The sequence below is a fragment of the Austrofundulus limnaeus genome, unplaced genomic scaffold (assembly GCF_001266775.1).
Source record: "Austrofundulus limnaeus strain Quisiro unplaced genomic scaffold, Austrofundulus_limnaeus-1.0 Scaffold242, whole genome shotgun sequence".
Taxonomy (NCBI): Eukaryota; Metazoa; Chordata; class Actinopteri; order Cyprinodontiformes; family Rivulidae; genus Austrofundulus; species Austrofundulus limnaeus.
Window position 1 is genome coordinate 254236 of NW_013952644.1, and position 11912 is coordinate 266147.

At 38.6% G+C, this 11912-nt stretch overlaps 1 protein-coding gene across 5 annotated transcripts in view; it reads right to left on the reverse strand.

Annotated features, from left to right (window-relative positions):
- Positions 1-11912, reverse strand: part of LOC106525812 (receptor tyrosine-protein kinase erbB-4) — a 513565-nt gene that overhangs the window by 83341 nt on the left and 418312 nt on the right. For all 5 annotated transcript variants that reach the window (XM_014020153.1, XM_014020151.1, XM_014020152.1 and 2 more), the window contains 2 exons: positions 9465-9509; positions 6007-6139 (listed from right to left, as the gene is read on the reverse strand). In XM_014020153.1, the coding sequence (XP_013875607.1) occupies positions 6007-6139; positions 9465-9509 (178 nt within the window). The remainder of the gene's footprint in view (positions 1-6006; positions 6140-9464; positions 9510-11912) is intronic.

Consider the following 11912-nt stretch of genomic DNA (forward strand, 5'->3'; position numbering starts at 1 on the left):
CACACACACACACACACACACACACACACACACACACACACACACACACACACACACACACACACACACACCACAACTACTCAGGACTGTACATTCGGCACATTACTTGGTATTATTTTTGCTGCTGTCATTCCATTATATCATTATACAATTACATGTTTACATAACAAATTAGGGTCTTACTATGTGACAAATGACCATCACTTCTAATGTCTTTTAGTTGAGTACTTTTCTAACTCACTTATAGGAAAGTACATTATTCATCCTACAGAGTCCTCATTTTAGGTTGTTTCAATGTACCGGTCTATGTGCTAACTGCATACTTTGTATATTTGCATGTTATTTTTGTGTTGTACCCTGATGCTGGAGGAACATTGTTTTATTTTAATCCCTCTTATCCTGACTGACTTATTAGGGGTACCATCTTTTTGGTCAAAGCCAGCTTCAGTAGTTTGTTTATTAAAACTATTTAGAAGGGCCAAAATTAAAAAAACAGTGACTGATTGATTTTTCAGTTACTGACATTTAGTTACTGATTTTCAGGGACACCCCCCATTCTTTTTTTTGCTGCTCTCATCAGTTTCAAGATATTTTAGTGAGAATTGTTGGTTTTTATTTCTTTGACAAACCTGTACACCTCTTGTAAATCATGAGGTGTGTTTCTAAGACATTCCTGCCTCTGGTTAATGTTCTGTCATCAGTGTCATGGTAGCAGAACTGTCCTCCTCCTGGCCTGAAGGAGTGCAACAGGCCGCTTGTCATTCTGCATTAGTGGGATTTACAGGTGGGGGTGGGTGGGTTATAGACAGCTGTCAGGCTGGAGACGGTGGTGGGGAGGCGACCACAGGGCCTCTTCCCGGGCCTCACACATCCATCTTAATCATCCAGGCCCCGTTCTCCCAACAGTATGACCTGCAGGTGGTGGGGTGGGTGCAGGGTAGCAGATTTGCTAATGTTTGGTCATGGAGAAGGAGAGCCCGGCTGAATCCAGGAAGACCTCTTTGCTCCTTTTTCCTCCTTCAATATATCTTTGCCCAAATTCTTCCCCCGCTGCGCGTTTCGACTATGAAAGCAAACGAGCGCGAAACGTCGTCCATTTCCCCGCATTCTCCGAGGACACCTAATTGAGCGGAAAAGTAATTAGGCGTAATCAAATCTAAAACGCTGGCGGCAGGTCGGCCTATAGGTGGCTCCTGTAGGTTTAATCCCCCTCCCCTCAAACGGCTCTGAATGAAAACACATTAGTGAATCCTGAGCACGGCTCCCTTTATAGGTCACTCTGGATAAGAGCATTAACTGAACGGGGGACGAATAAAGCCTGAAAATTACCTGTTATGATGTGTGCCTGCAGGGAGCTGAACAGTTAATCTGTTGCAGCTGAGAGAAGAAAAAAAATGAAAGGTTTCACTGCAGAGTGCTATCAGTTCTGTGTATTAACAGTGGGTGTGGAAATATGTTATTTTAAATTAAAGGCCTAGCATTTCTTGCACTTTTCTTTATTCATGCCAGACTTTTCAGACTACGACCTTCTTATGTTGAGAAATGAGAGTAAGAGCTATTTTGGTCAAATTTGCTAATTTGAGATGTTGCAAAATGTGTTGGCTTGTAAATTATGTGTTGAAGATGACTCTTGGCTACCACCTCTTTAAAGTGCAGCTCAACACCTTTAGTGTGAAACTGATGAAGATGGAGACATTTTTGTGTTTTCTAAGGTCTGTTAGCTGTGACTGCAATCTTGGATTGGGTTGAGTCTACAAGTAATTACCTCCGCCAAGGAGGTAATGTTTTCGGTCGCGTATGTCTGTCCGGCAGTCTGTCATTCTGTCTGTGGAAAAATTACTCAAGAACCTGTGGACGGATTGTCATGGCATTTTTATCACATGTGGATATTAGCCAAAGTAACACATGTATAAATTTTGGTGAGGTTCTGGATCACAATGCGGATACTTGAATTTTTTTTATTTCTTTTAACCCTCTGAGCTTGAAAGCTGTGATGCATTAACAGGGCTTCAGTAAAAAGTGACAGCTTTCAGTGTTCATTTGAACTGAATTGAACAGCAATTTTATTCACTTCCAAATAAAACCAGATTTAATGATGAATAATTCTTGACATAATGTGCGCATTTTTATGCATTTGGTGTGCAATTAGAAAACGTTGTGTGACCAGGAAGTGCGTCACTGCACCATGAAACCCATTTTTCCCATTTCCTTAAACACACCACATTTCCCAAACAACCAATCAAAAAGAAAAAAAATGNCATTTTGGAAGCTAGTGGGTTACTTTTTAGACCAGACAGTGTGTGAGTGTGTGTGCCAAGGGAGAGGAGGTAATGTTTTAATTGCTGAAAGCGCTCACACACTGTATTTTGCTTCTTGCTTAAAAAAAAACCACTTCATGAGTTGACTGTACCACTTCATAAAGAGAGTCAAACCATTACAATCTCATAAAAGGGGATAAAACAGATGTTTTACGCAGTGAAATGTGACTGATAAAAACTAAGGACAGGGCAATTCAACTGGCGGCCCGCGGGCCATCCCCCAATTGGTTAATTAATCTCAAGCTCAAACCACTAGTTTTCTACTTTAATTACTCTGAGTTCTTTTAGGTAGACATACACATGTTTAGTATCTACATGACCATCAGAATCTTGGCTATAAGCTGGTAAAAACCATTTCTATATATGCACACTAAAGCCAGTTAAAATGACAAGCAGTTGAAGATAAAACTACCAAAATGAAAACAAAGATGGTTTGTCAGACATGTCAAAATAATATTTGTGTCAAATAAGGGGTATAATGTGTTCTTTTTGTTTTTGATATTGTTTATTTGTCACTACTTTTATAGAGTTCTGTATGTTGTAATCATRACTAAATGCAGCACAATAAACTAGTAARGTAACRGATATTTGTAATACTTGCTTTATTTACATAATAAATTTAATTGCTGGATGTTTAGCCCCTAAGCTGTTGACCTGCAGTAACTGTGGCCCCCGGAGCGATTTAGTTGAGTAGCCCTGACTTAGAAGCTTAATCTGACACCAGTTTGACGATGAATAATGTCGGGTGACGAGTCTGACTTTTGCTTTTTCACATTGAACTCCACGAGAAGAAATTACATGCATTCTGCCTGCTTAAATGTTCGCTACGTCAAAACTTATTCGACAAATGTGTTTCCATCTCTGCTTTTGCACAATTACTCTATTACAGGATGGGGGAAATTGGTCTTGGCAGAGGTTTGCACTCTCTGAGTGCTTCTAGTTTAGTTATACTGTACATGTGCTTCCAATAACTATATTGAGAGTTTCATTGAAGTTTGTCCAGTGATTCGTGAGATATTTTGCCAACAAACCCACAAATTCTACTAACAAATTTCTCTTGCAATCAGTTAGCATAGAGCACAGTAGTCAGACTTTGGTCCTCGGGGACCGCTGTCCAACATGTTTTCTTGTTTTCCTGCTCAAACACACCTAATTTCCATGAATGCTGATTAACAAGATTCTACAGAATTTAAGAGGTAACTGAATCACTGAATCAGGTGAGTTGGAGCGGAGAAACAATAAAAACATGCAGGACAGCGCCAATTGAGGACCTGAGTTTGACACTCCTGGCAGAGATAGCATGTGAATCTTTTGATAATGACTCTCAGCATCAGTGTTGCCAACTTCTGAGAAAAAAAAGTAGCTATTGACTGTCCCAAAAGTTACTAGAAGTCACTAGATGTCATTGCCTAATCTGCATATTTGGATGTTTGCCAATAACTGTGATCTGAGCTATAGGAGAGACGTTAAAGAGAAAAAAATGTGAGAAAATATGTTTAGAACTGCAATTGAATTTAACAAAAAATGCTGTCAATGCTTATCCAAATTACATAAATTAAATGTGTGAGAACCTTAAATTTAATCTGCGGACTGTTAGATGTCACGAGGCACACAGGGAGGACGAGGTGAAGAAGTGACTGACCTGTGAGTCTAATGCAGCCGGGTCCAGAGATTTATTTTAGAGAGACAATATCAGAGAAAAAAAAAACATTACATTAAATATTACATCCCGCTTTGTAAACCAGGCAGGAGCAGCAGCAGCTTTGTGCACGAGTGACTCATTTGCAGAGGGCTCCTCTCGTCTGACTGCAGCCGGGGTGCTGCACAGAGCTTCAGTGAGTCGGACCACTTTGGGAAGGGGGAGGGGCTCACCGCACCGTACTCTGAGGAAAGTGCTCGGAAAGTGCCGTCGCCAAAGCTTCCAAAAGTCTCCAAAAACACCGGAAAAATTTGCTAGATTTGTCGCTAGTCACTTTTTGGAAAAAATGTTAGAGGGGTCTAAAAGAGCTGCTAGATCTAGTGACAAAGTCACTAAGCTGGCAACACTTTCAGCAGTGATGGGCACAGCTATGAAGAAATTTATCAGTCAGGTTAGTTACTGATCGTAAAAGCACTACACCATTTTCTTAGTTTTACTTTTAAGTATTGACTGTTATAATCCATTGTTTAACTATGGTTATGTCTTGATTAAAATAGTTTAGATACAGGCCTGAAACATTTTTACAACACATAACAAACCGTTCTAATACAGTAGGTGAGTATTGTTGTTCAGAGTGCCTGTGATGCAGCCGTASGCCTGCAGGGGGCGCACCAGGCACTGAAGACTCTATTTAAAAGGACCGGAAGTCTGTGTTTCAGGCAGCGTTGCTTTGGTTCTCCAGCCGTGAGCAATAAAGCTTCGCTCATAACAAGATCTGGGGTTGGATGGCCTAATCTCTTCACACTTCAATTTATTTAACATAAATGTGTTTTTTTGTCTCGACTTCAGCTAACAAACATGAAATATTTTCTTACAGCTAACCAAAAACTTAGCTTCACTAACTTGTAATTTGCTAACAAAAAGTATAGCTTTGCTAACTAAACCACTAAACATAAAAAAGAGTCTAAAGCTAAAGTAAAAATTGGCCGAAGCTAACACTAACAGCTAACTACAAATTGCTAAGATGACGTTCACTCATTCTGTCACACGTCTTTGTCTCCTTCAAGCTGAAAACTGGTGGGACTRACACAAACCTGTTAATGTTTGTTTTCAGTTAGCGAATTTAAAGTAAGCAAAACCTAAATTAGCAGAGGCTAAAAGCTACTAACAGTTTTCAAAGTTAGTGAAAAAGCTTAATGAAACTTCGCTATTAGCTGATAAGCCATGCTCACCACTGACTTCCAGCTATACCATGCCAAAATTTTAGCTCGATATCTGTCAGATTAGCTGAGTTACAGACAATTTTTGTGTTTGTTGGGGTTACTTCGCTATGGCGGCCATCTTGACTCCAATTCGTAGAGGCAATGATCATTTCCCCAGTTTAATTGAAGTATGTTCACTACATTTTCAGACTTTTTGCTATCAGACAGGCACATAGATGCCCACACAAACACAGGCAAAGACATTATTGCCCATCTTTCAGCAGCAGGAGACAATTTGTGATCTGTGCAGTTCTTTTTTACCGACTTCTACAATTAAAAGTCTCATTCTATAATATTTTAAAATCCCAGAACTTGATCTTAGGTGTCATTAAAATGGTTAAAGTTTGATTATTTTACATAATTTTCTTAATTTGTGACAGAAAAGCTTAGATTTACATCTCATTATTTGAAGACCCTGCCACTTTTAAGAGCCAGGCTGCTCTGATTGGTCATCTGATTTGACCAAACACACACAAAAAATCATTTAAGGTACAATAAACATGCTAATAGAGAGTAGTGATGTCATTAAGTAAAGAAAAGTAGGATTGGACTACCAACAAGGCATTTCTGAGCACCTTTTCTGTGGGAATAAAAACAACAACTCCCTAACTCTACAGGCCATAACAGAAAAAAGGTGAAAGGGTATTGTAAACAAAGAAAAAGTGTAGAAAGTAAAAACTAAAATCTGACCTTTGCAAAGTTTTTTATTTTCACCAAAAGGCTGAAAACAACAAAGCTGCTTAAACAAACATTTATTTTGTTATTTAAATGTCTTCAGTTGTCTTACCTCCGTCTCTAAGAAGCGCCGCAGGGCCCTTTTCTTTTTGATGCTCTTCCTTCGAACATAAACAGCAACACTGAGTGCCAGAATGACGATGATAAATAGACCACCGATAATGCCCGCTGCTATCAGGGGTGTCCTGTGGAGAAAAAAATAATAATGGAAAAAAAATTATATTAAACCTGCTGAAATATTCAGAAACTAAATTGCAAACTTCTGCATTTTTAATAAAAACAGATTAAAATGTAACCCCTAAAAAAACTTATAAATTGACATTTTTATTATTTTACTTTGCTTGTTTAGGTTTTGTTGTCTTTTAAAACTTTGGTTCGAGGAGATACAGCTTGTAGATTTGGCTCTTAACCCAACTATAGTTCAGACTTTTGTAACCTTGCTTTACCTCAGATTAAAAAAAAGAAGATAAAATAAAATAATTCTAATAAAGGAGTAATGAAAAGTACCTATCTTTGTCAAATTGCTTCCCACCTTTTCAGGAGAAATCTGCTTAAGGGAAGCGTAAAGGTAGGAAGTTAAAAGCTCTTTCTCTTCATTAACGACAGTCCTAATGCATTTGCCATTTATAGACCACCTGCACTTTTATGTGGTGTTGAGCTACCATTAAATACTGTCCTTATATGACTCTTTGCCCTTACCTTGCCCCTTTTGCTTCCTTTTATTTGTTCCACATTCACTCCAACTCTTATCTCCGCCCCTCATTTTCAACACAGCCGCAGAGCGTAAAATAACTCTGCATGATAGCTGAAGTTCAAAGTCTATCAGTTGTAGCAGCCATTAGCAGCTAATGGAAGATTTGTGTACCAGAGTGATTTGGTGGCGCAAGGTGCGAAACRTTGACCATCAAAGATTTAAGCTTGAAATATAAGACAGAGGCTGAGCGTGTGGCCCTAATGAGACATAAAAACATGTGGTGAAGCACTTTAAAGTGACTGGGTCAGAGGAGAAACGTGAAGGTTTTGAAAAAATAAAGGACACATGAAAACAAAATAAAATAAAGGTCTTTTATTCTTGAGTTTTACACCCAAATCATCTTCTAGTGAAAAGAGGAGGAGCTAAAGTTGTTTTTGATTTTGTGAGACACGTTAGCTTTCAAAGAATGTGTGGAGGATGATTCTTATCTGACCTAGTTGTCTACGTCACATTTCTTTGGTGGCCGACAGGTGCAAATGTGCAGCAAATGGATAAATACACCTAAATAATAAAAACTTCCAAACACACAAATACAGAAAAAGAAATGCAACAGAAAAATGCTGTAATCACACACAAAAAAAATAAATAAAAAAAATGATGAAAGCTAAAATGCTTCAAATACCAACTGCAGGTAAGAAATCACTGCAAACTCAGTCCACAAAACAGAAGTGGTCCAGACCCATTTGGGGGACTCGACCACCAAGTCTTAAGGGACCAGAGCCTCAGTAAAAACATCAGGATACAGAAGACTGAGGGAAGAAAGAAAAGGTACATTTTTCCTTTAATGTCTTTACAGGAGRTCTGGTCCCATATGACTTGGTGGTCGAGTCCCCATTGTGGTCTGGACCACTCCTGTTTTGCATTTGTTTTATTGTTTGCATTGAATCTTCACTTCATTGCAGTCTGCCATACATTAACATACAATCTGTTGGCTTTCTTAGATAACTATTCCTAACTGACTTTAATCATGTATGTGATGTACAGTGCCCTTTTCTACAGTGACTTTTGTTGTGACTTGGCGATACATAAATAATTTGAATYTTATTGTTTTAGTTTCTGTCTCTTTGTGTGACTCCAGCGTTCTTTCTGTTGCATTTGTTTGCATTATTCATGTGTTTGCAGCACATTTTCACCTGTCGGCCTCTGTAGGATTTCAGCCCAACACCTGTGAAACTGATTGCATTACAAACATTTATGCTAGCTAAGGTCAATTAGCTGTGGTAACCATTTTGAATAAAATAGAGTCCAAAGATAAATCAGGTGTAGACTTCCATCCAATGATTCATTTAAGTGTATTAAATGGTTAGTAGTACAGATATAGGCAAAGATCTATCGCAAATTGCAGCATTTGCCGGACACGTTGTGAATGACTGCCAGCTACAACTTAACAAAATGTTAGCACAATATCTGTAAAACTGTACAAATTACAGCAGTCCTTGGGTATTTTAACACCGTGGCAGCTAATTTAAATTTGGTTGACTCCAAAAGTCAATCAGTTTTAGATTGGCAGCAGGTGATAATCCACACAAAAAGGCAGAGAAAAAAAGCAAAGTTTGGAAAAAGACAAAGAGAAAGTTACCCAAACTGGTGCTGAGATGGGTAACAAGTCGAGACAGAAGTAGATAAGAGAAAGGACTCGTGTAATCAGGGGGAAATNGGGGGTGGTGGGGGGGAGGTGATGGCATCGTAAGAATCAGGCACCGAAGTGTCTCAGTGAAAAAGTTCAAAGTTCCTCCCCAGTTTCTTTAGTTTAAGAGCGACTCAAAGCCTCTGCTGTTTGGATCTTTTAAAGCTTTAGATACAGCTCTAAACACGCCTCAATTTCATCCAGTTTTCAGAGTTTGTATTTTAGAAAATTTAATTGGGATAGTTTGCAAATGAAACATTTTCTTCTGTGTTTGCACCTCTTTATTACAATGCTAACGATACTTTCTGGTGGCAAAATCAAACTGAATATTTCAGAAATGCTTTCCAAGGTAAAGAATCTAATTTATTCATTTATTTTTTTAGTTTTGGCAAGTCTCTGTAAATTAAAATTAAGAAGATATTGACCTATATGTTTCATATGCCCAATTTTGCTTTAAACAAAGATGCCAATATCTGCAAAACGAYGTGTGGTAATGGTTGTTAAGGAATCCTTAAAAATAGCTGGATCTAGATGGGGATCCAGGTTACCACCAAAATGTTATTATTTGCTCTTTGTGACAATTTCAACATTTTCTGAAAATTTAATTTAAATTTGCTCCTAACGTTTTGAGCAATCTGGTGTAAAAACATAACCTCCTTGGAGGAGGTAATAAGAACATTACAAAAACAAGAACAAATCAAGTTATTGGTATCTACTGGCAGCCGGTTTTGCATAAAATGCATTGGGCAATATTCTTTTTAGCAAACAGACTGCTTAACTCGTTAAGAGTTTTGCTTTAGTATCCCAAACTGTAAATGTATTGAGTGCAAAAGCACAAAAAGTCTGCAAATATTGCGCAATAACCCCATCTTCTCCAATACTTTCCAACAACTTCCATCACTGAAACTAAATGTAGCACAAAACACATGAAGACATCGAATAATGGCGCTCCTTACTAACTGCACCCAAAGTTTAGTGCAGGCATACCCAAGGTTTCTAGGTCATACTACTCTCCTGTTAATGAGCATCTGGAGAAACAGGTTTTAACGGGAACTTTAACGAGTTGTGGCAGGAACTTGACAGTGGTCTCCCAGTACCTGCATCACGAATGCACCTTGAGATCACTCACCTGTCCATCATTCCAACGCAATCTTGGAGTCTTGGCCCGATGCACCTGCGGGGCCAAGAGAAAGCAGAGAGATCATCCATTAAATCCGGGGGACAGGGTTATGAGCAAACCTCATGTTGTCTTTCTTCCCCCGTCAATCAGCTGTCTCGGGGCGGGGGGCCGGCGGAAAACGGAGCGCGTCTGACCACTTGTCAATGTGACAGGAAAGGGTGGGGGGCGCTTGGGCTGCGAGGCATTGCTTTTGTTTTGTGAGATATTTGAAAGAATTTGTGGGCTTAGAGGAAAACTCAGCAGTTCAGTTGTCAGAGTGTGGTCTGAGAAAAGCAGCTTGTCAAACCTTTGAATAATGAAAAACGCAGAGGGAAAAAAAACACCATTTCAAGCATGAATATCTACAAAATAAAAAAAAACACGACTGCGGTTGAGAGGTATTAGGTGTGATGTTGTGTTGGAGRTGTCGACACAGTGTCAGGTCAGTGTAGGTGGCATGAAGATGAATATGTTCAGGTGTAACGTGGTTTTCYACCGCTGGGCCTGCCGGGAGTGTTAGCAGGACATTCCCCCTTCATGGCTGCTTTACTGAACTGCATTTAAATGCAGAGGATTAAAAATAGAACAGGTGGCAGACGTCTGGAGTGTGCAGGAAGATATTCCTTGTTTTTTATGAAACCTCCAAATGTTTTAAATCATTGTTTTTTTATATCAGTGTGTGACAACTCACATCCACTAAAGACTGCCCTTTGGAGGAACCCACTCCGTTTACTTTGACACTATTTCAAGGTTTTTTTTAAAGTTAGTTATATGAAGCTAAAACAGTGACAGCTTACATTGTCAATGAAAAAATTGGCATTGAAAAAAATGGCATTGAAAAATAACACATGGTTACGGAAAGAAACAGCCACAATGACAATCTTATGAAATTCTCATTTTACACTGCAGCTTTTGTATTTGATAAAAAAAGGGGCGGGGTTAAAACAAAAGGCTCCCTCACAGGCCTTCCTTTTTTCCCGCTCGTCCTCTACATCCACCTGAAGTCCATCGATGGAAGGTTCAGGTTCAAGTACTGCTCCTCAACCACAAGTAAAGGTATTTAAATGTTTGCGCCTGTATGTGTAACTTCTACTTTATAAATTTTAGAAAGCTCATAAAAAATAAAATGTGCACAGCACTGTGCAAAAGTTTTAAACATCTTATTGTTTATTGTTTACTTCCACTTTTCCAAACTCATTTTGTAATCTTCAAAAGTAATCTTGAAGCTTTCTGATGTTTTTTCAAAGATRAAGTTTGTTGGACTTTTGCTCCTTTTCCCTTGCTCTTTGTTCAACATAGTTATGGTACATGATGGGAACAACATATTATGTTATTTGGGCATAAAAAATAAATAAAAGATGGAGTATAAAAGCATGTGCATGTTCTAACAAGGTTGAGTCAGGTCCTTTAGATCAGTTCTTCTTCATTGAAATGTTTCGTCTCTTATCCAAAGACTAAGGAATGATAAGAGACAAAATGATTTAATGAAGAACAGCCCATCCAGACGACTGGACTCACCCATGTCAGATTTTTCTGGGTYATTGAGATGCATCAGGACAATATTTGCAAGTCATATTTTTACAAAAGAATAAAAAAAGGTTCACTGAAGACCTGATAGATGCATCATCCTTCAGTTGATTGACTGGATGTCAAGTTTGCAGCTAACAGCGCTTCGGGAAACGTCTTGTTGGAGCTAAAATCCTATTTTCTGTCTGTCAAACTGAGTTATCTTTGGTGTTTTTCACAGATTCTACCAAAGAAGTGGGAACAAAGTGTGTCTTTGTCACAGACTGCTGGAACAAAAAATAACCTAAAGATCCAATTTACAATTAGTCTTCAGCTGAGTTATCTGTTCGGTGTCCAAACATCTCCGGTTCATCCCCTAGAATYCAGGAGCCTTTTGATGCCTGAATGATTCAGAGGCTAGAGGTAAGAGACTTAAACAAACTGAGCAATAAAAATAAAAATATTTCCCTTACAAAGCATGGTTTTGTATGCAATACAATCATTATTGTACTGCATAGAAAGCCATGTGTGCATTACAATATTTTTTCCCTTAAATAAATCATTAACAGGAAGCCAGTTCATCYGCAATGAGTGCATATAAGCTTTCAACTGAAACTGTAGGAGTTATGTTTGAACTAAAAATTACTTGTAATCAAAGCGAGCAGATTTCAATAACTTCTCAGCACCAAWAAACAGCTGAAGAAAATTAGCACCAGCTTCATAAACAAAGCAGCACTTTAAGAAGGCTGAAGATGGACGGCAGCACGGATTTGTTCCGAAGATCAAAACAAGAGGGAAAGTGAAAAGAAGTTTATGAAACTTGATCGAACAGCAGAAGGAAAAAAATCATTCAAATGAATTCTAATGCAGCTACATAGCCTCGGGATGTAGAAAGCTTCAACCGTGCTGCCT